Source organism: Spermophilus citellus (genome assembly GCF_964194105.1).
Source record: "Spermophilus citellus genome assembly, chromosome: X".
NCBI lineage: Eukaryota > Metazoa > Chordata > Mammalia > Rodentia > Sciuridae > Spermophilus > Spermophilus citellus.
Genome location: NC_138190.1, coordinates 72198212 through 72222343, shown reverse-complemented (window position 1 = coordinate 72222343; position 24132 = coordinate 72198212). Strand labels below are relative to the sequence as shown.

Sequence of the window (24132 nt, the reverse complement as noted above, 5' to 3'; positions counted from 1 at the left end):
CCTTCCACATTTCACATTTTTCCTTCTAAAATTCACTATTTGGGTGCCTTCCTGGATTGCCCAGCAAAAAATACAAAGCAATTTCACATCACATGTCTACTCTGTTGGTCAAATGCTTAAGGGCAACTAAGTATCCTAAAAAAAAAAAAAAAAACTACGTCAACAATGGCTATATTGTCCTACCTCATTTTAGCCACAGGCCAAGGTGTACCGAGGCAAACCAGAGTCAGAAACATCTACACAGCCCAAGGATGAGGTATGTGAAAGAGTTGAGATGTGCAGGGTTTTATTTTATTTTTTAAGTTGAATCTCACAGTAGTCACCGTCTTTTAGACTGAGAACGTGTTCACTACTTGCTCCAAATAGTGGAATTTAAAAGTTTGCCCAATGAAGCCCCCCCCGGGGGGGGTGTGAGGGAGAAAAGTAATTTTGGAGGGTAGGCAGAGTCGGTAGAGATTTGGAAAAGTCGAGGCACTAGGAGGCGGCTTGGCAGCCGGACGAGAAGCGCTGGGAATCAGCGGGGCAGGGGCAGCGGTGGAAGGAGCTGTCCGGGAAGGGATGATGTCTGCATTTGGGAGTACGAAAACTTGAAGTTGCTAGGCGGCCGCGGTGGGGTGGGGGAGGGAACAGGCCTTTCCCAAGAAGCGCCGGGCAAGGTGGACTGGCGTGGGAACCACCTCCGGAGAAGGGGAAACGGGTGCGTGGAAACCGGTGGGGTCGAGGAGTGCGTCCTGGTCCGGAGGCGGAAGGAGGGATTTGAGATTCAGGTTTGAGTGTTAAAGGGGTCGAGTGCGTAGTGGGACCCGTGGCTCCGAAGAAGCGAGGCGACTGCGGAGCTCTCTCCCCCACGCCCCCAGGACCATCGAGAGCAAACGGTGCGGACCGCTGATCTGGGTCACCAGCCGTTACCAGGCGCCTTTCAGTGACGCCGCCTCCACGCGACTACGCTCTGACGGGCAGCGGCCTCCACGTCTCAGGTTCCGCAAAGGCCTGTGGGAGCGACCCGGCAGAAGGAGGGCTGTCATGGCGGAAGCGGCGGAGTCTCCTGGAGACCCGGGAACGACATCGTCCAGGCCCCTGGTGAGCTGGGGAATTGCGACATAAAAGGGACCGTGGGTGAGGCAGATTGCCCCCTAAGAAGTCGGGGGATGGGCTCAAGGCCTGAGATAGCCGCAGCCCCTTCTCCCGGCAGGCGTTTGCTGTACCCAATACTAGAACCAGCCTCGACACCGCACCTGTTCCTTGGGCTCAGGAGTTTTCCCTTGCCCTCTTCGTTTCTTCCATCTCTTCTTCAAACTCCCCCCCCCGCCCCCGTTTCCTTTCCCATACTCTCAGGAGTCGTCCTCTGTCTCCTACATTGTGTTAAATGCTGAGCCTAAGTTCATTTCTTCCACTGTCCCCTGATTTTATCAAGACCTGTCATAAGCCCTTGTTGGAATAGTAGCATTCTAGAATAGAAATGAGAGATTACTTTTCATGGGACGTGAACATCCTATTGCTTATAATTTGAGTCTTTACTTGTTTAGTGACCCACGTAGGCTAGGTTTAATCCCATCTCCTTGCCATCCTCTTCAGGGTACTCTTGCTGCTCTGTCTATATGGGATAGACTTTCTATTCCAAGTACAAGCCCAAAGCTGCTACTATTTTTTTATTTATTTCTTACATACATGACAATAGTGGAGTGCATTACATTCATAATTATCCATTCACAGCACAGTTTTTCATAACTCTGTATATAAAGTATGTTCACGCCAAATTATGCCATTATACATGAGCTCTCTTATTTTTTTTTAACATACAATTCCAAAGCTGCTACTATTTAAGAATACAAGCCTTGCAGTTACTTACCTAGGCTTCATTCCATCCACTCTGCTTCTTGTGTGAATTTGGGCAAGTCCTTTCAGGGAGGATGTTCCTTTGTTAAGTGGAGATGAAAATATCTGCCTCAAAAGTTGTTAAGATGATAAAATAACATAGTTATTTAGAGTGTTTAATACAATCAGTGTCTTGAACTGCAGCATTTAATTAAGTCAACTTTCTACCCCATGTCTTTTCTCCCAGTGTTCATTTATTTGCTCAATAAATGGCATCTCCATTTCTCTCTTAAATTGGCAACTTAGTATAGTGAAGAACTGTACTGGGATTCAAGTGAATTTGATTCTAGTCCTGGCTCTGTTGCTTACTAGCTCTAGTTGCTCATCTCTTCCTTCATCTCATTTGTTCATCTCTTGCAATATTTATTGAGCATCAGTCATGTTCCAGACACACTTTCAGGAATTGGGGACATAACGATGAAAAGTAAGTTGGGGCTAGGTTTGTGGCTCACTGGTAGTGCATTTATCTAGCATGTGCAACACCCTGGGTTCAATCCCCAACAATTCACACACACACACACAAAATGAGTTGGGGCAAGTTCTGATGGAGCAGTTGTGACCTTGAGTAAAATCACTCTGAACCTGTTTCCTCAATTGTAAATTGGCAATACTCATCACAGGATTACTGAGAGGACTAAGTGAGCTAATATACACATAGTACCTACCATGAAGAAGTTAGAGCTGTTTAGCTGTTTCCAGTTCCTTTAATCCAAACTGCCCCCGCTCTTTTTCTGTGAAACTATCCCCAATTAATGTCAGTGGTTCTGATCACTCATTACTCAGTATCAAATCTACTTCTGGTCAACAAATGCTTATTGAACTCCCATGATGTTTAATGCCCTGTGCTTGTTGACTCAGGGAATCTGAAGGGCTTGCCCCTATGGTTGCTTATAGTCTAATTTGTAGGGGGTGATAACAAATATACAATGCTAAGATAAGGGAGTATGTAAGAGTAAGTCACACATTAAAATATTAGTGAAATTTAAGAGAAGATACTCATGTTCATTTGGGGCAACCAAGCAAGCTACATGATAGAAGTTGTGTTTGAGAGGGCCTCAAAGGATGGATAGGATTTGAAATTCCAGCTAAGCATAGGAATTATTAGTGATTGAGCACCTGCTAGGTAGCAGGCATTGTGCTAAACATCTGCATGTTTTCTAAATTTCACAGGAACCATTTTAATTAGGTGGCATTTAACTTCATTTTATATATGGGTGAGGAAACGAAACGGAGGGGTTTAATTTCCCTAGGATCTACATCCTGTTAGTGGCCAGTTCTGAAATCTGAACCTAGGTATGACTCTGAAACCCAGACCATTTCCAGTTATGCTACACAGGCTTTTCTGGACAAAGGCACAGAGGTAGGTGCCAAGATACTTTTGGGGGAGGTTAACTAGGGATTAAACTCAGGGATGGTTTTCCACTGAGCTACATTCCCAGCTTTTTTTATTTTTTACTTTGAGACAGTCCCTCTAAGTTGCTGAGGCTGGTCTCAAACTTGTGATCCTCTTGTCTCAGCCTCCCAAGTTGCTGGGCCACTGTGCTAGGACTGATGTTCTTACAGAACAACATAACTTTGGGTGAAGTGCAGGAAATTACTAGGAGGCAAGACTTAAAAAAATAAGCCTACTCAATCAGGGAGGCAGTATGGAATGGTGATTAGGGATGTATTCTCTGAAGTCAGATTGCATAAATCACTATCACTTGGAGAAATTACCAAACCCCTCTATGCTCATTCCCCATCTGTAAAATGGGACTATTACAGTACTTAGTTCATTGGATTTTAGGTGGGTTAAATAAGTTAAGAAAGTACCTGGTGGCACATAGTAATCATGCAATGTCATTTCTATTTTTTTTTTTTTTTGGTTCTGGGGATTGTACCCAGGGCTGTCTACATTTCCTATATGCTAAGCAAGCGCTCTTACCATTGAGCTATACCCCAACCCCTCCTCTTCTTGACTGCTAAGTTGGCAAGTTTGTTAGGCTAAAAAGAGACCATAGAAATTTTTGAGGAGGGAAGGGTTTGAAATCAAGAATTTGACAACATAAAAGGAAATGCGTTACAATGGGGATATCTGCAATCTATCAATGAAGTTGTTGCAGAAAGTTCAGGGAGGGAATAATGGGGAATCTAGTCTACAACAGTGGTGGGGGATTTGAGGATTTGAAAAACAAGGCAGAATCCATGAAGGTCTGTCTAAAATCAGTTTTTCCTACACTTTAACATGCATGTCAGTCATCTGGGGAATCTTGTTAAATTGTAGGTTCTGATTTAGTAGGTCTGGGGTGGGGCCAGAGATTCTGCATTTTTAACAAGTTTCCTGTGATGTTGCTGCTACTGTTGCTCTCAGTGCCACATTTTAAAAACAAGGCTATAGACATCTGAGAGAATAGTGATAACCTGAACAAAAATAAATTACATTTGAAGGTTAGCTGGTTGAGGGCCTTCAACATTGATAATTCAAAGCTGGGCATGACAAAGCCAGGCATGGTGGCACATTACATGTCTGTAATCCCAGCACTCCAGAGGCTGAGGCAAGAGAATCACTCCATCTCAAAAAAAGTGATTACTTTACTTTTGGATATGTTTAGTTTGACATAAAGGCAGGCCATTTAGTAGATATTCAATAGGCAGTCAGATTTTCAAACCTGCTCATAAGTGCTCAGAAGAGGTCAGGACCTGAGGGTGTGGATCAGTGGTACAACACCTGCCTAGCATGTATCAGGCCCTAGATTCCATCCCTAGCATAGGGGAGAAAAGGAGGAGGAGGTCAGGACTAGAACTGTTGATGTGTAAGATTCATCTACACAGAGTTGAAAAGACAAAGTCTTGGGTAATGCCCATCCATAATTAGGGAGCAGGAGAAAGAGCTATAATAATGGCTACAAGCTGGGTCTTTAAGGAAGCTGGCCCAGGTGACAGGGCTGGCTGGAGACTGTGTCATTGAGCTAATTCCTGCTTCATGCTTACCCCTTGTGGATCCCTTTCTCCCTCACTGGCTCAAGCCAGTCAGTAAAATGCATATGTGTTCTGTACTCAATGTGTGTATATGTGTAGGAGCTTGCATTCACATGGGAAAGGTGAGGGTCATGAAGTCCAATCTTTCTTTCCTATTGAGGACTAGTTCAGAGGACAGGATCTCTACTAGCTGAGGGCCTGGTTGTCCTGTTTTTCTTATGAGGCTGCCATAGATCCAGACTCAGCCCATGGAACAGTTTCACTAATTTTCTTGAGAGGTGATATTTAGGAGAGGTTGGAATGGGAGCTCAGGTGGAGACCCAAGTGGCCCTTTAGTACCACAACTACTTGGAGTTAGGGCAAATGTTACAGGTTAACATTGTTCTTACTTCAGTCACCAGCCACAAGTTTGATGGTTCCCAGAACCACCCTCACTTCTAACTGGATACAAATTCAGGGGTTTCCATGATCCCCTCAGGCTCCGTAATTCACTAGAATGGCTGACAGAACAGAGGACAGTGCTGCACTTTATGGTTGTATTATAATAAAATGTCGTAAATCCAAACCAGCAAAAGGAAGAGATGCGTAAGGTGAAGTTTGGTAAGATCCCAAACACAAAGATTCTTTGTCTTCTCCCTGTGGAGTCAAAACGTGTTATCCCCTGCCACGTGACCATATGAAGAGCACTGCCAACCAGGAAAGCTTACCTGTGTGTCTTGAGGTTTCATTGGAGTCTCTTTATATAGGCATGATTTATTGGATCATTGGCTACGTAAATGAACTCAATCTCTTGCCCTTCTCCTCCCTCAAAGCTTGGGCTTTGATCTTGTGTACTGAAGCCCCAATCCTCTAATCATAGATTTGGTCTTTCTGTAGTAGTTGCCTCTTTCCTCAGTCGTTGTCATTTTAGCATAAATTATCTAATAGGGCTGCCATGACTCACTTGTTGGCATAAACTATCAGAGCCCACCATCAGTAACAAAAATACTCCTATCATTTAGGATATTCTATGAGTTTAGAGGCTACATCCCAGAAACAGGACAAAGACCAGCCACTATTTGATAATAGTAAAAGAAGTGGAATTGACTCCCTTGGTAATCTTGAGCTAATATTTATCCCCTGCTGTGTGTCTGATACTATGTACTTTACATGGATTAGTACATTTTTCCTTACAACAACCCTATGGTGGTGGTACCATGTCTCAATTTTGCATATGAGGAAACAGTAGCACAGAGAGGTTAAGTAATCTGCTCAATGTCACACAGGAAGTAAACAATGGAGCTGGAATTTGAACCCAAGCTGTTTGGCTCCAGCCAGAATCTTCACCATTATTCTCCAAATAATAGAGTAAACATTGTGTGCTGGGTGTTCTGCAGGTGTTACTTTGATTCTTATGGCAATATTGTTACCAGGTGAGAACAGAGCCCTGTTTGTCCTTAGAATCTGTCCTTCTTGCCAACTGCCCCACCTACCTAGTAATAGCAGGAAGCAAAGACACAAATCAAAAGATCCTAGAGTTTGAAATAATGGTGTCCAATTAGTAAAAAGAGAGAGTATGGCTTTAAAAAAAAAGAGTGGTTTAGGCCTGGGAATGTAGCTAAGTGGTAGAGCACTCCCCTAGCAGGCACATTGCCCTTGGCTTCCATCCAATGTATTGCAAAAAAAAAAAAAAAATGCATGAAATGTTGCAGAGTATTCAGAGGATGAAAACTGAAAAAGGAACTTTGTATTTCGTTTTCTTCCTTTCGTTTCTCTCAGTACTGGGGATTGAACCCAGGGTCTTGCACATGCTTGGCAAATATGCTACCACTGGACTACAGCCCCACCTCAGGATCCTTGGGCCAGCGAGGGAGAAAGGAATCAACAAGGGGAAGCATAAAGCAGGAATTAGCGCCCTTGTTTCTACCATTCTCTCAAACTACTCTCCATTGCTCTTTCCTGATCCAACTTCTCTTTATTCTCCCACTCAATCCTTTGTAATTAGGCTCCTTTACTGATGCTGCTCTTAATATTGACCTCACACAATTAAGAAATACAAGGGCCTCGTGCATGCTACCCAAGTGCTCTACCACTTAAGCTACGTCCCCAATGAAGTCTTATCTGAATTCAAATTTCCAGTTACCTCCTAAATCATGTCTTCATAATTTAAAAACTGGCCTCATCGATGCAGTATTTTTTAAAAGGTTATTTTATTTATTTATTTTATGTGGTACTACCTAGCAATGGTAGGCAAGTGCTCTACAACTGAGCTACAATCACAGCCCCAAATGCAGTTTTTTAATAGAGTGCTAGATATTGTGTATAGAACAGAAGAGATAGCTGAAATTGTCACTGTGGGAATTAGGTCATTCTAGTAAGGAGTTGAATTTTATTTGGGTTTTGTTGCTAAGGGGACCTTCAAAGATTCACCGGTTTCAAATATCATTAAAGTTACTTGGGCTTAGGGTGGGTGCTGGGTTGTTCCAGTAGTTTTCTGTTAAAGCATCTTCATTGGTTTTATTTTTGATCCCAGAGTTGAGGAACACTTTATTCCATATAGTAGGAAAAGTGTCCCTTTTTATTGACTTTTCATAACATTCCTGTTGTTCATTCATCTTTCTATCTTTGACTTTGCACCTCAGAATGGGTCTGTCTAAGCTCTACTCCCTCAGCAGTAGCTGGCTATTACTTGTTACTCTATGCTTACTTGGTGGTGCTGGGGATTCCTTGTCATCAAGATCCAGCCTCCATCTTAGGCAGGTCATGTGTCTCTGGGTTCCCTGAGTGGGACTTTCCCAGTGATCCTGTCTCTTCCTCAGCTGAAGGAAACTCTAATGGTCTGGGCCCAGGTGGTTTCCTCTCCTCCCTAAGGAATAGAAATTGGTGGAGTACTGTTCTTAGATTGCCAGCTCCTCCCTTCCTTTCCTTACACCAGCCATACTGTTCCCCATCTAGTCTTTCTTGTGAACTCCCAATGGAACTCTGCAAGTGAGTATGAATGCCCCTTGTGTCTGTCACTTCCAAGAGTTCTGTACTTTTTTGTGTGTTCACACATACTTGACCTTTAGCAATTCATTTACAATTTTAGGTGAATTCTTACTCATCTGTGTGGTGCCTGATGGCATCATCTTCTCAGGATTTGCTACAGCTGAGCCAGTGCTGGTGTCCTGTTTCTTCTTAGAAGCACCTGTTATTCCTCAGATTATACTCAGTTGATCCACAACCTCAGCTCTTTGGGTTTAAGGAACATTATGATTTATAGTTTAATCTAGCTTTTTCCTCATCATTCTGGTGTGGGGGCTTGATCTTTCCAGCTTTATATATTCTAGTCAGAAGTCAAGTTACAGTATTATGTAGTCACTTGAAATAGTTGTTCCCTGTGTGGTTGTGTATTTAATTCAGTATAGAGTAGGTTTATTTGTTCAATATTTCCCTTAGTTTCTCTTTTTAAAATATTTTAGCTGTAGATGGACACAATAACTTTATTTTATTTATTTATTAATTAATTATGTGGTAATGAGGATCAAACCCAGTGCCTCACACAATGCAGGCAAGCGCTTCACCACTGATGCTACAACCCTAGCCCTCACTTAGTTCAGAAATCACTTCATTTAAATTTTAATTTTGTTTTATCATTATGTGAACTAAATGATTTCAAGTCATACACAGAAAACAGCAAATATTTAAAGGGATCTGACTGTTTTTCATTTCTGCTCTACCATGAAATTTCCTCCTTTCCTCTATAGGAAACCTTAAAAATAGTTTATTCCTTATTTTTTTAAAGAAAACATTCTAAGTGTATTTGATAAGTTGCTTGTCTTTTGTATCCACTGGACCAAAAACTATATAAGATGGGATTGCTTCATTTTTCTTAGGAATTTGTTGATTTCAGAGTTTTGGTCATAATAATCGAATGTGGAAGATGAATATAAGAACTCAAAATTTCAAATTCTTTATTCATTTTGAAAATTTTACCTGATCTGTGGTTGCCAGGTAAACTGCTAAAAACAATATTCATAAAGTTGTTTTTTTACTGTTCTTCCCAGTTCACTTTCCATTTCATGTAATGCTTGTTCTTAGCCAGAAGAGGCCGCTAAAGCCCTTAGAGCAGAAGTGCAATAGAAATGTGGCTATTCCAACAGGAGATTGCTAGATCACTTTTTAATAGCTCTGCAGTTATCATCTCAACCTTACTAGTTTCTGTCATGTAGAGATTTCATACTTGAAAGAAACTAAATATTGGAGGGCAAGATAGTGTCTCTGGCATTTACTTTCAATATTTGTTTTATTATATTACATCTCCTTTGAAAAGAAGTGTTTGATAGAGATAACTGCATTACTTAATGTCTGTTGAACTAACACCCATTGTAACTACTGGGCAAAACCCTTATAAAAGACATGGTTCCTCATAAAGGAAATGATGATGTCTTTGAGGAATTCTGCAGTTTACTATAGGCTTAATTTTCTCCCCCAACTCTTCTCAGTTTGCAGGCCTTTCAGATATTTCCATCTCACAAGACATCCCAATAGAAGGAGAAATCACCATTCCTGTGAGATCTCGAATTCGAGAATCAGACAGCTCCACATTAAATGAATCTGTTCGGAACACTATTGTAAGTTAGATGACATGAGAGATTATCTCTTCAGCATCGTGGGACTAAATAACTAACAGTACTTTGTAATATTTTGTTTAATTCATTGACTTTTGGTGTATTTTATTTATTGAAATTTAAAGATTCTCCCCTAGGGAATCATTTGATATAGTCTTTTTGGAGAACAGTTTGGCTGTAATGGGTATAAGAATCTTAAAATGTCCAAATCTTTTGAAACCAATAATTCTGCTTCACTAAATATAGTATATATAGTCTAATGAAAAATAAAACAAATATTTTTGACAGAAACATTCAATATGCAAAGATGTCCATTTTAGCATTTTTATAATAAAGGAAATTTGGAAACATCTTCAGTGAACAACAAGATGGGATATTGGTTAAGTATATAATTTTAGTAAAATGCCAAACAATTAAAAATTGAAGACTAAGGTGGAATTATCTCCACTGTATTTTGAGAGATTATATTTGCATTACTGAATGAGCTCAAATGTCTTGATTTATTCATTTATCAGGTAAAGTGTGAATGTAAAAACTTTATTTATATTCAGTAGGTAGGGAGCTGGCTAAATGGCCCTTGGGACTGCATCATGTATAAACCAAATGTCACATGCTGTGGTTTTTAGTTTCTTTAAATTAAGTAGCATATCAGGAGGACTTTGTTTCTCATTTACAGAGTTTTCAAAATCAAAGTAGAACTGGTAGATGTGGAATAAGTGTTAGATGTTTGCTTAAGGAGCTAATAGAAAAATTATATCCTACTTCTCCAAGTTGTTCAAAGAAATGAAGGAGTCAAACTAGAAGTAGCTGCACAATTCAGTGAAGAGTTAGGAGGAGACTGAAAGAGTAGAAACAGTAAATTAAGCGAGGAGGCTGCCTTGGTCATCACAATATGAGTTGTTTATGTCTTTCAGATGCGTGATCTAAAAGCTGTTGGGAAAAAATTCATGCATGTTTTATATCCAAGGAAAAGTAATACTCTTTTGAGAGATTGTAAGTATGTGTTTTTTTAAAATATTAATTTTTCTTTAGTTGTAGTTGGACACAATATCTTTTATTTATTTATTTATCACACAATATCTTTATTTTGTTTATTTATTTTTATATGGTGCTGAGGATTGAACCCAAAGCCTCACATGTGCGAGTCAAGTGCTCTGCAACTGAGCCACAACCCCAGCCCAATTTTATTTATTTATTTTTTATGTGGTGCTGAGGATTGAACCCAGGGCCTTGCATGTGCTAGGCGAGCGAGCGCTCTACCGCTGAGCCACAATCCCAGCCCAAGTATGTGGTTTTTGAGGATTTACTTCATCTTATCATACCTTAGTGTTAATGCTTTATAAGGCAAAGACTGTGCAATAATAAAACTGGCACCATTTTGCAAGATGAAAATATATGTAAATGAAATTTTGGAAGGAACTTTAGAAGGAAACTTAAAAGATGAGAAGATTTTATTTATCACATTGTCTTCATCTATAGTGCCTACCTTCACCTGGAAAATGCTGTAGCAGATGTCGTCAAAATGCTATTAAAAAGTGATCTAGCTGGCCTGGGGTTGTAGCTTAGTGGTAGCGCACTTGCCTGGCATGTGTAAGGTACTGGGTTAGATCCTCAGCCCCACATACAAATAAATAAAGATATTGTGTGTCCATCTCCAACTAAACAAAAAATATTTTTTAAAAAAGTAATCTAGCAATCTCCTGTTGGAATGGCCATACTTTTATTGCACTTCTGCTCTATGGGCTTTAGTGGCCTCTGCTAGAAGCTGCTAACACATAGGGACTTTCTTCTCCCAAAAAACTAACAATCTCCAAATGTATAAATGTTAAATGATGATAACAACAAATACCCATTAGCAAATTTGATTAACAAATTAACAATATATTTATTGGCATTTGAAAGTGCTTCAACTTGGGGCTGGGGATGTGGCTCAAGCGGTAGCGCGCTCACCTGGCATGCGTGCGGCCCGGGTTCGATCCTCAGCACCACATACAAACAAAGATGTTGTGTCCGCCGAGAACTAAAAAATAAATATTAAAAAATTCTCTCTTTCTCTCTCCTCTCTCCTCTCTCACTCTCTCTTTAAAAAAAAAGTGCTTCAACTTAAAAAAATTGCTTCAGGTCATATGCAGAGAACAATGTATATTCAAAGAAGCCTAACTTCTTTCTCTTTTCAAAATTATCATTTATTATGTTTATCTTTCTTTGTTAAAGAGGTCTATCAATACAGTGTAATAAATTATGTACTTAGAACTTTTTCTTGAAATTATTAGGTTTCTCATTTTTCTTTTCAAGCAGCCTTGGTTTTCTTATTACTCTTTGTCAGAATAATTAAGTCATTGGTAACGATGATGTAACATGAGTATGCCTTCTGTTTTGGCAACATTTCAGCTATAATATAGGAATGTCAAATAAGTGGCAAGTATGCCATTGCTGTGTGTGGAGATTGGATGCAGCATCAGAATCCTTCTGCACTGTGGGTTGGAGCTGATGCGTAATTTGAAACTGATTTGCTATTGATGGTATAATGGAAAGAGCATGGGTAAATCTGGATTTGAATAATGGTCCCATCACTAGGTGTATGATCTTCGCTAAAACATTTTACCTTTTCTTACCTTTTCTGGGAAGATGAAAAAATATCCAGAGATGGATGATAATGATGGGTGTACAATAATTATACATGTAGAAATTGTTAAAATGATAAATTTGTGTTATATATTTTACAATAAGAAAATAACTAAAAGTACCTTTTTGTCTTTTTGTGATATGGGATCTAACCCAATAGAACTTTACAACTAAGCTATATCCTTAACCCTATGTTTTACTTTTCATTTTGAGACAGGGTCTCACTAAGTTGCTGAGTGTCTTGCTAAGTGGCTGAGGCTGGCCTTGAACTTGTGATCCTCTTGTCTCAGCCTTCTGAGTCACTGGGATTACAGGTGTATGCCCCCACACCTAGCTTCTGTGAGTGATTTTGTATGAATTAAAAGATTCTCCAGTGCATCAAAAACAGCACATTAATATTATTTTATTTTAATATAGTTTTGCAGTTAAATACATTGATTAGAATTGTAGGATTGTGATTTTTTTCCCTCTTCCAAATTCTGCATTGATATACAAATTACTATACAATTAAAAAGAAACAGTGTAAACATGTACATATGCATACCTCTCTTAGGTAAAATTATCTGTGTGGTGTATGTGTGTGTGTTTGTATGTATAAGGTTCAGGTTAGACATAGGACCCTTTTTGGATTAGTTGAGGAAGGTAATTGTGCTCTGAGCCATGTATTTATGAATTGTTGGCATACTAATCACTCAACAGCTATTGATTGAGCCTTTTATGTTTTTCAGAAAGCTCTTTAACATGTTTTTAAAATTTAACCTTATGAAATTACCAATATTGGGCTGAGTTTTTTTTTCACCTAGAACAATAGCAATTCTGTATTAGTTCAGTGTAATAATTATGAAAGGGAAGCAGTCTGGAAGAATGGCAAGTTTTGGACTAAGAATTAGCACACCTAGGTTCTGGTCCCACCTCCACATATAAACTTGTTCAAGTCACCCCTTCTTTTTTTCTTTGTTTTGTGATGCAGGGCATTGAACTCAGGACCTCATATGCTATATGAGGAAGTGCTATACCACTGAGCCCCACCCCCAGCTCAAGCCACTTCCTTCTCAGTGTCATTTATCATTTTTTGAAGTGAACAGGTTTATCTTTGCCTTCTCTCACACAGCCTCAAATTGGTGAAATGATTTGACTGTAGTCTTTTTTTTTTCTGAGGATGCAAAGTAAGGCACATAGGTCTTCTTCTTTGGACTTTAGTTATAGAATGCTGGAATGTGGCTTAGTAGATGGGGAGAATAGTGACTTGCAAGGTAATGAAGTGAAGGAAACAAAGGATATGGGCATAACTGCATTTAGAATTGAGGAGCAGGAAACATAAGTAGAGGGACAGAGAGATGGGTGGGTCTAGGCAGACAGAACGCCTTGCTGTCTGAATCCCAGGTATGGGGGAAGTAGGTATTGGAATAAAGATGGAAAATACTACATATTGTTTTTTAGTAATCTTCTGTCTTTCCTTGCCTTATAGGGGACTTGTGGGGACCTTTGATCCTTTGTGTGACACTGGCATTGTAAGTACTTACATTTCCTTTTTTTTTGTAATTTGAGCTAGACTAGACTTTTTTTTGGTGGAGTTTCAAAATTATGGGGGGATTTTGACAGAATGGTTCATTTAGGATTTCTATAGCTTTTCTATAGCTTATAGTACTCCTTATATATTTAACCCTAAAAAAGTGAAGAAGCAAAAAAAAAAAAAGTGAAGAAGCTTTGCAAATCAATTAAAAATGATGGAATTAAAGGTATGAAAATTATGCCCACTTCATTGACCAATGACTTCTTAGTTTATTTTAGCCATGTCTATTTACCACATATCTATTACTTTCATGTGCCTCCCTATCATTGAAGCAATGGAATAAAATATAGATTTAAGCATTGTTTGCAAACAAATATTTTTAAAAATTTTATTAGACGTGTGAATGAGAATAAGAATAGAAGTGGTAGAGTTGAAAACAAGATCATGTTTCAGACTGTTATGTGTTCCTATATATGGTGTATATAAAGAAGGAGGACTGAAGGAGGAGAGAAAGGTTCCATTGTAGAGGGGAATGTAGCCATTGATAGAGTGGAAAAAATAGTGCACTAGGATTCAATTCTGGATCATCATCCTTACTCTCTTATTGCTAGCTATATATACCTTCTCTTATTTTATTCTTATAATGAGAACTTGGGTTTCTTTTCTTTTTTAAAAATTTATTTATTTTTTATTATTTCTTACATACATCACAATAGAGGAGTGCATTACATTCATAATTTTTTTTGCATGCAATTCTTAATACACCTTTATACCACAATTTATCAAATCTCTGTTTGTATATAAGGTATGTTGACACCAAATTCACATCTTCATACATGAATTTTGTATAATGATGACCGTCTGGGTTTATTTTGAATTTTGACAAATAAGCTCAGGTTCACAGAGATTGCGGATTTAACCAAAATCACAACCTCAGGTTTCCTGACTGGTTTATTCTCTGCTTCTGTAATTATTACAACTCTTACCACCTAGCCACTCTGGGTCTCTTCTTCTGTATTTGTAAAAGGATTTATTTTGGCAGGCATAACCCTTTATGATTCTAACAAATTCCTTATTGGCTTCTCTACTGAATTTTTTGGGGCTGTATTGGGGATTGAACCTGGAGGACTTGGGCATGGTAGACAAGTGTTCTACCAACTGATCTATACACCTACCCCCTAATTTTTTTTAACATAAATGAGAATAATGCTAATTCACACCATAATTTTGTTAATTCTTATGCCTTTTTGAAGGGATTGAACCCAGTAGCACTCCACTACTCAGTATATTTCCAGCCCTTTTATTTTATTTTTTTATTTTGAGAAGAGGGTCTTACTAAGTTGCTGAGGCTGGCATCAGACATGCTATACTTCTCCCTCAAACTCCTGACTCACTGGGATTTGAAGCATGCATCTGACTTATCTTTTTTTTTTACTTGTTGATAGGCCTTTATTTTATTTATTTATTTTTATATGGTGCTGAAGATCGAACTCAGTGCCTCACACATGCTAGGCAAGCACTCTACCACTGAGCACCACAACCCCAGCCCCTGACTTATTTTTTATGCCTCTAAAAACCATATCACAGGTATCATTTCTGTAATTTGATGGAAGGGTTTATATTGTACACATACACACACATTTTGAAACCTTTCTTAAATATGATATAGATTAACCCCACTTATTTACAGAGAAAACTGGAGTCCCAAGACATTGAGTGCCTTATCTAATGACAGAAACAGGATCATTATCTGGCTCTTCAACCTTCCAGACTAGTTAATATTCTTTCCATCATACCATGCTAAAGTAGTCAGAATTCCAGACAACAAATGATGAGTGCCAGCACATTCTTTGCATCTGATTGTCAGGACTTGGAATGGAATATGCACAGCCATAGCTACAAAACCCTGCACATACTGGCACGTAGCATAGCCTGGCAAGACTTACTGTGCGACTTCTCTATACTGTGTAATAAGAAGAGGTTATGAACATATTGTTTTTCTGGAAAAAATAACATCATGTTCAAGTATTCTAAGTTCAGAATTCAAAACTTTTTCTATCTAAAGGTCATACACAAAGAAATGATATTTAAGTGACTCTTCAATTACTCAGTTCAAAGTAAAGTCTATTAATGATCTGTACGTTTTGAGTAAAACAATCTACAACTTAGCTGGGGATATAGCTCAGTAGTAGAGCACTTGCCTAGTGTTCACAAGTTTATAAAATGACTTTCCCTGTTCACAAAAAAAAACTTTTAAATATTTCTCTTATTTTATCCTCATAATAAGAACTCAGTAGTGTTTTCTATTTTGACAGAAAACCTCAGGTTGTTAGTGCAGGTTAACTTAGATGGTAAGTACAAGTTAACATGGTTTAGTGTAACACGCATGTACACACATACAAAATCAATACCTAAATAGGTTTATAGACTATTTCTGTTTTTAAGAATCTGAACTAAAACCTTAACCAAAGAATTACAAATACAGATGTGTCCAATGGTGCCATAGAGTGAGCAAAGAAGTATAGAAGTAACCTAAATACACATAGTGGTGATCTGGCTCTTGTTGCTATGACAGTTGTGCCTGATTGTTGCTGTATTGGATTGCAGGCCCAGTGTGAGAAAGTCTTTTGACTTTTCAAGAAAATCCAGAAATGTCTTTTATTTATTTTCATCTTTTTTGCTACTCTACATTAAACACAGGGCCTGCACATAATTAATCAGGACTACTGAATTTCCCCATGTTGACTTCTGTGTGTGTGTGTGTGTGTGTGTGTGTGTGTGTGTGTGTAGGTATGTATGGTGCTGGGGATCAAACCCAGGGCTCATGGATGTTATTTAGGCAAGCACTCTACCAGCCTCAGAAGTAAATATGTGAAACCTCCAGATTTTAAAACAAATTCAAATTTAAAACTATTTTAAGTATTGTATGAACTACAAACTTCAAGTCTGTTAGCCACATTCGGCCTTTCAGTTTATAACCTCTGCTTGAACAAAAAAGTCTACAGTAATTAATTTAAATATTCCAGCAAGGTCAAATGGAGATCCCCATATAGTCCTGCAGCATTTGGAATTTGAAGTAAGGGATCCTTGCCAGATACTTTTTGCATTTTCTTTTCAGCACATCCTACATATTACCGATGTTCAGATGAGGTATAGCACAGCAATCCGGTTCAAAATTTGATAACCCATACTTTAACTTTGTTGCTCTAAGTTAAAGATCAGGCAATTCTCATGTTTTCTTGTCTCAGGATGCTGCAAAGAGGTTCTGTGGACGGTGAAAAAGATGGAGGGCCCCAGTTTGCGGAAGTATTTGTCATTGTTTGGTTTGGTGCGGTTACCATCACCCTCAACTCAAAACTTCTTGGAGGAAACATGTGAGTATCATTAAAATATACCACTTTTCCCTTGCAAGGTAACCTGTCTTAGATTTTAAGGAAGTTGGCCTATTTAGATTTTTTTAAAAAGAAAAACTGATATAAAGCTGAGCATAGTGGTGAATGCTTGTAATTCCAGCAACTCAGGGCTAAGGCAGGAGTTCAAGGTCAGCCTAGGAAACTTAATGACACCCTGTCTCAAAAGAAAAGACAAGACAAATCAAAGTTAATGAGGAACAAAGAAAAAGTTATCTTAAAACCACTGAGTAGGGGCTGGGAATGTAGCTCAGTGGTAGAGTGCTTGCCTAGCATGTGCAAGGCCCTGGATTTAATCCATAGCACCACCAAAAAGAAAAACGAAAAACACTGAGCAGATATAACCTAGCTCAATTAAATTAACTTTAATTATGTGGGGTCCTTTGATAAGTTTCAGATGTTATCTTAAATTATTTGGGATCCTTTCATAAGCTTTAGATGTTTTCACCAGTCCCTAAAATCACAGGCAGGATTTTTGTGTATGTGTGTATTAAAAAATTATATACATTGTGGGAAACAGATGGGCCATAGCTTTCAACAAATTATCAAGTAAGTCTGTAACTAGAAGGATTAAGGACCACCATTTTAGAGGTTCAGTGGAGGAAGGAGATCTCTAGGAATTAGAGTAGATCATCTGGTATTAGAAAGTTGAATCTTAAGAGGCTTAAGAGGGGAGGAGGGAGGAATATGGGGAAAGAAGCTGAAAATGTGTGGTTAATAGAGAGGACTAACCTTATAAAAATTAATGTTAGGGTGTAGATATAATATATCAAGGAGGAAGTAGCAGTCCATAATATACAGAGAGTTATGGAATAAGTTGTGTCATGTTACCATTCAGCTATATTTATGATCTTTGTGGATGTATGTTGTGTTTAGATCTTTTTTTCAGAGCCTCTGTGTGCTGGGTTACTGTATACTTCCCTTGACTCTGGCAATGCTGGTTTGCCGCCTGGTACTATTGGCAGATCCGGGACCAGTGAACTTCATGGTTCGGCTTTTTGTGGTGATCGTGATGTTTGTCTGGTCTATAGTGGGTAAGTGTGTACTTTTCTCTATAGTAGCAGAACAGACCAAAACTTGAGTTACAGATGAGGAGCAGTGAAACTCCAAAGTCAGATATGAATGATATGATTTTTGCCAGTATCATCTGTAGAACCCTTTGCTCTAAGCAAGCATCCATGGGGATGGTGTCTGTTATCTGAGATGATTATCTGGACTTATGTAGAGTCACATGTCTTTTTTTGTCACTTAAATAATGTGCAAGATTGTGAAAGTAGTTTATACTATGTTCAGTTCAGCACTGGTATATAACAGGAATAAGTGACTTGGGAAATGACATGGACCTTTTCTTAACAAAAGTAATAGCACTTATAGACTTATAGACTGCTCATTAGGCCAGGCACAGCACATTGTTTTATATGTATTTCCTCCTTTAACCTGCATAGCAACCCTAATGGACAAATAACTATTGTTAGTCCAATGTTATAGATGAGGCATAGTCACAGAGAGGTTAAACACCTACCCTAGGAACTCAGAACTAGTGAGTATCAGAGTCAAGATTCAAACCCAAGCAGATAACACAGCTGTAGAATTATACTGTACCACCTCATGGTACAGGTTGTATGTATCATTGTGTACAGTATGAGATCCCTTATCTGAAGTACTTGGGACCACAAGAGTTTCATATTTGCAATTTGTTTTTTAGATTTTTGGCACATTTGCATATACATAATGAGATATCTTGGAAATGGGATTAAAATATAAATATGAAATTCATTTATGTTTCATATACATCTTATCCACATAAATTAAAAGTAATTGTATATAATCTTTTTTGTATATCTGTTTTTTGGGGGAGGAGTACTGTGGATTGAACTCGGGTATTTGACCACTGAGATACATCTCTAGCCCTTTTTAAATTTTTTTTTTTAAATTTTGAGACAGGGTCTGAGTTGCTTAGGGCCTTGCTAAGTTGCTGAGGTTAACCTCAAACTTGCTATCCTCCAGTCAGTCCCTTAAATTGCTGGGATTATAGTTGTATGCCACCATGCCTGGCTAGTATACCTGCATTTTAAAAATTTTTGTTTCTTCTTTTTAGTTATACATGACAGAAAAATATATTTTGGAATATTATACATAAATTAAGTATAACTTCCCATTCTGTGGTTGTACATGATGTGGAGTTACATTGATCCATGTATTCATATATGAACATAGGAAAGTTATGTCTGATTCATTGTACTGTCTTTTCTACTTCCATCCCTCCTATTCTCCTTTGTCTAATTCAGTGAACTTCTATTCTTCCCTCCCCCCACTTATTGTGTGTTAGAATCCACATATCAGAAAGAACATTTGGCTTTTGTTTTTTGGGGATTGGCTTATTTCACTTAGCATGATATTCTCCATTTTACTGGAAAATGCCATAATTTTATTGTTCTTTATGGCTAAGTAACAGTCCATTGTGTATATACACCACATTTGCTTTACCCATTCATCTGTTGCAGAGCACCTAGGTTTTGTTCCATAGCTTAGCTATTGTGAATTGAGCTGCTATAAACATTGATGTGGCTGCATCACTGTAGTATGCTGATTTTAAATCCCTTGGGTATAGACCAAGGAGCGGGATAAGTGGGTCCAATGGTGGTACCATTCCAAATTTATAAGGACTCTCCATACTGTTTTCTAGAGTGGTCGCATCAATTTGCAGTCCCACCAGCAATGTATGAAATGTACCTTTTTAACCACATTATCACCAACATTTATTGTTACTTTTATTCTTGATTATTGCCATTCTGACTGCAGTTAGATGAAATCTCAGTGTAATTTTAATTTGCATTTCTCTAAATGCTAGAGATATTGAACATTTTTATATATATTTTTGACCAATCATATTTCTTCTGTGAAGTGCGTGTTCAGTTCCTTTGCCCATTTATTGATTTTTTTTTGTATTAAGATTTTTGAGTGCTTTATATATCCTGGAGATTAATGCTCTATCCAAGGTACAGGTGGCAAAGATTTTCTCCCACCTGTAGGCTCTCTCTTCACATTCTTGATTGTTTCCTTTGCTGTGAAGAACCTTTTCAGTTTGCTACCATCTCATTTATTGATTCTTGATTTTACTTCTTAATGCTTTAGGAGTATTATTGAAGAATTCAGTTCCTAAGCCAATATGATGAAAAATTGGGCCTGCTTTTTCTTCTATTAGGCACAGGGACTCTGGTCTAATGCCTAGATCCTTGATCCACTTTGAGTTGAGTTTTGTGCAGGATGAGAGAGAGCGGTTTAATTTCATTTTGCTACATACAGATTTCCATTTTTCCAGCACCATTTGTTGAAGAGGCTATCTTTTCTCCAGTATATGTTTATGGTTCCTTTTTCTAGTATGAGATAACTCTATGTATGTGGGTTTGTCTCTGTGTCTTCTATTCTGTACCACTGGTCTTCATGTCTATTTTAGTGCCAACCCCATGCTGTTTTTATTATTACAGCTCTGTAGTATAATTTGATGTCTGGTATTGTGATGCCTCCTGCTTCAGGTTTTTCAATGAGTATTGCTTTAACTATTCTGGGCCTGTTATTTTTCCAAATGAATTTCATAACTGCTTTTTCTATTTCTATGAAGAATGTCATTAGAATTTTAATAGGAATTACATTGAATCTGCATACTACTTTTGGTAATATGGCCATTTTGACAATATTGATTCTGCCTATCCACAAATATGGGAGAACTTGATATCTTCTAGGGTCTTTTTCAATTTCTTTCTTTAGTGTTCTGTAGTTTTCATTGAAGAGGTCTTTCACCTGTTTTTAGTATACCTGTTTTAACACTGACCTGTGCCATGAAGTCAGATGTGTAATTTTCCACTCATATCAACATATCAGCATTCAAAAATTTTGGACTGTGGAGCATTTCAAGTTTCCAGATTAGAAATCTTAAAAAGTACTGTAGTGGCTAGACATGATGGAGCATGCCTGTAATCTCAGCAAATCGAGATGCCAAGGCAGGTGGATTGCAAGTTCAAAGCCAGCCTCAGCAATTTAGCAAGACCCTAAGCAACTTAGTGTGACCCTGTCTCAAAAAATAAAAAGGGCTGGGAAGGTGGCTCAGTTGTGAAGATCCCCTGGGTTCAATTCCTGGTTACACTCCCCCACCTTAGAAAACAACAACAGTACCTGTAGTACTTTCCTGCTTCAGTAGAAAGTTTAGGAAAGACATGGCAATGGCAGTGAACACTATGCCCATTGTTTTTACATTCCTAAAATTTTCTTTAAATTCCAGCTTAAACTAGAAGTGTTCACTAGCTTCTGATTTAATAGCATAAACAGATTACCTAATGTTTTTAAATATAGTAATATCTCATTACTTGGAACATGGTTGATAAGAAAAACCTTTTGAGAGAGCTATAATTGATGTTCCAAAGAAGGTGTTTAAAAGCTTGGGTGCTTTATCCATGGGATAGCCCTTTTCCCTCAGAGTTAACTATACAAGTAGTTCTAACTAGCTTATATATTCAGTGTCCAGGCCCACAGCAGATAAGAAGATAGAATTTTAGGAGAGAGAGACTTGAATTTTGCAAGAATAATAATCACAAACTTATTGTTAGGCCCTGTGGTGGGCATGGCCCTTGTTCAGTCTGGTGGAGCAGCAGACACAAAAATACATAAGGGCAGTAGTGTTCCATGTGGGAAATGGACATCTATTCAGGGTACAGTGAGGACCCCAAAGAGAGAGGTGAGCAGTTTTCCTTAGATGACAGGGTACCAAGTGATTCAGGAAAGATTTCCTAGAGGTCTTATCCTTGATGAATAGAAAGATGAGTGAGACTTTTCTTGGGTGAACAGAGAGATGGCATTTAAAAGTGCTAATGATATAAAAAGACCAATGGACCTAAAATCTGTAACAGTAAGAGGGTATTCACCATGGAAGCAAATAACCTCACATGTCTTTTGTAATTGTTCAACACAGTTCACTAACTTTTCAAAAAGGTTTTAAGAAACCTCTTTTAGATAGTTTTCTCTTCAAAATGGTCAAAATATTTAAAGCTTTAGAACTTGAAACAAGAAGCCCTAAGCTCTCTGAGGTTATCAAATCTAAGTGAGCTTTTTTTTTTTCCCCTTTGGTGCTGGGAATCAAACCCAGGACCTTGCACATGCTAAGCACATACTCTTTCATTGAGCTACACCCCTAGGCCACATAAGAAATTTATAGTGTGATTCTCTGTGGGTCACAGATATAACTGAACTTTTAATTTTATGTTCCAGATTATGCCATGCCTATTGAAGTTTAGTAAATATTAATAGTTGTGATAAAATTATTGTATTAAATATTCCTTTTTGTTTGGTTTTGTTTAGCCTCTACAGCTTTTCTTGCTGATAGCCAACCTCCAAACCGCAAGGCCCTTGCTGTGTATCCTGTTTTCCTGTTTTACTTTGTCATTAGTTGGATGATTCTCACCTTCACTCCTCAGTAAATCAGGAGACAGAAAATTGAAACCAGTGAATTCAAGGCTCACCTGAAAGATACGATTCATCATGGAACTTTGACACTAACCCTCTTTTGTCCAGTTTTGGAGGTGGTATTAAAAGGGAGCCGTGCAGCACTGTGGTCACTTATGTAAGGAACTGATGTTTGTAAGGCTGTCTTTTCCTCTTAATGTTTATTTCAAATACATGTGCATACTACACATAGTATGATGCCTCCTTAAGGCACGATGGGGTCACTGTGGTCTATTTGGGTGATAACCAATGACTGGGGAAACACATGGATACATCCTACGAGTTGAATAGAGTTGGTGACTATTTTCAGCTTTGAGAATTCCAGTTCAGGTGCAGTTCTTAAACACATTGCTTTATGACTATTAGAATATGCCTCTCTTTCATAAAGAAGAATAGATAGTCTATATCCATCTTCTTTTTTTTCCTCTCTCTCTCAAGCTTAAAAAGGCAATGAAAGAGGTTAGGAAGGGGGTTTATAGATGTGGGAGGAGAAAATGTGCATTAACCCAATGTTCAGATTTTGAGCAAAGGAAATTCTACACAAGTTGCTTTAAAAAAGGAGCAGAGTATAGGAAAAAAATCAACCTCTTTTGGTTTTTCATATAGTCACCTTTCTGTCATGCTTAACAGCATCTCAGTTGGCACTCTAGTTTTTAATCTTGCTCTCCCTAGTTCTTAATATGCAATCTAAGATGTCAGTAGTTAACAATAATTTTACTTTGACTGAAATTCACAATGATCCAATATTGGTGCTTATCCAAGTGGAAGGCCTCAGACATTTAGATTAGTGGGTCTCTTAATGCTTATGCATTAAAGTATAGGAGTTTGGATATAGCACAGCTACAAGGAGCTCTTTATGATTTTGTGTAATCTAGCCTCTGAGCAGAAGGTATAACATAAGCAGAAGTCTTCTCTTCATTTAACCAATTGAACATGGAGAGATTTAATGTTCCAATGGCTGCTTAATAGAACAGGTACTTACAGCATGGTGTAGAATGAGTTGAGATTACAGCTGCTGCTTTTCCATAGTGGGCTTAGAAGTTTTTTCACTAGATGTTTTCTTCAGGTTGGGGAATAGAAATTTATTTTGTGGGTTTTTAGAGTTTATTTATAAAGCTTATTAGTTCCTCTCCTTTATAGATAAGTACATTTTGCACATGTGCACCTACTTTTACTCTCAGCTATTTATGCACACAAGTGTGAAGGCTTTTCAGGGAGCAGAGCATCTGGAACAGGCTAATTCTGAGCTAAACAGGCCTCCTTTAAGGTAATATGAGCTGTTGCCTTCTATAAATTGCACATTAAAGAACTCTTAATAGATGAAGATTAGGAGTCAGGCAGAAAACATTCGTTGTAAATATGCAGTTACGTATAAAGATAGGAATTTCTTACTCCACACTTTTTCTTTATCATAGAATTTAAATATTTATTTGTTTTGTATTTAAAGACTACCTACACATAGATTATGATTCTAAGAGCATAATTTATCCATGCCCAGATTAACCAAGTGAACAACAATACTAGGCTAAACTAGTTGTTGAAATGATTCTCAATTACACAAAGCATTGCAGCGTTGATCCCCTCTGTCCCAGCCAGTCCAGAGTTTTTGATTACATATTTGTATTTATTTCAGTTTAGCTTTTAAATTGTGAAGTAAACCCTAGTA

General features: G+C 38.1%; 1 protein-coding gene across 1 annotated transcript; it reads left to right on the top strand.

The window, feature by feature from the left end:
• The first annotated feature begins 319 nt into the window (after positions 1-319).
• Positions 320-23033, top strand: YIPF6 (Yip1 domain family member 6). The gene is made up of 7 exons (XM_081276378.1): positions 320-1080; positions 9297-9425; positions 10337-10415; positions 13516-13558; positions 16809-16934; positions 17847-18004; positions 22323-23033. Exons 1-7 carry the CDS (start codon positions 1024-1026, stop codon positions 22439-22441), a joined length of 711 nt encoding a protein of 236 aa, XP_081132504.1. The 5' UTR covers positions 320-1023; the 3' UTR covers positions 22442-23033.
• Positions 23034-24132: the final 1099 nt, after the last annotated feature.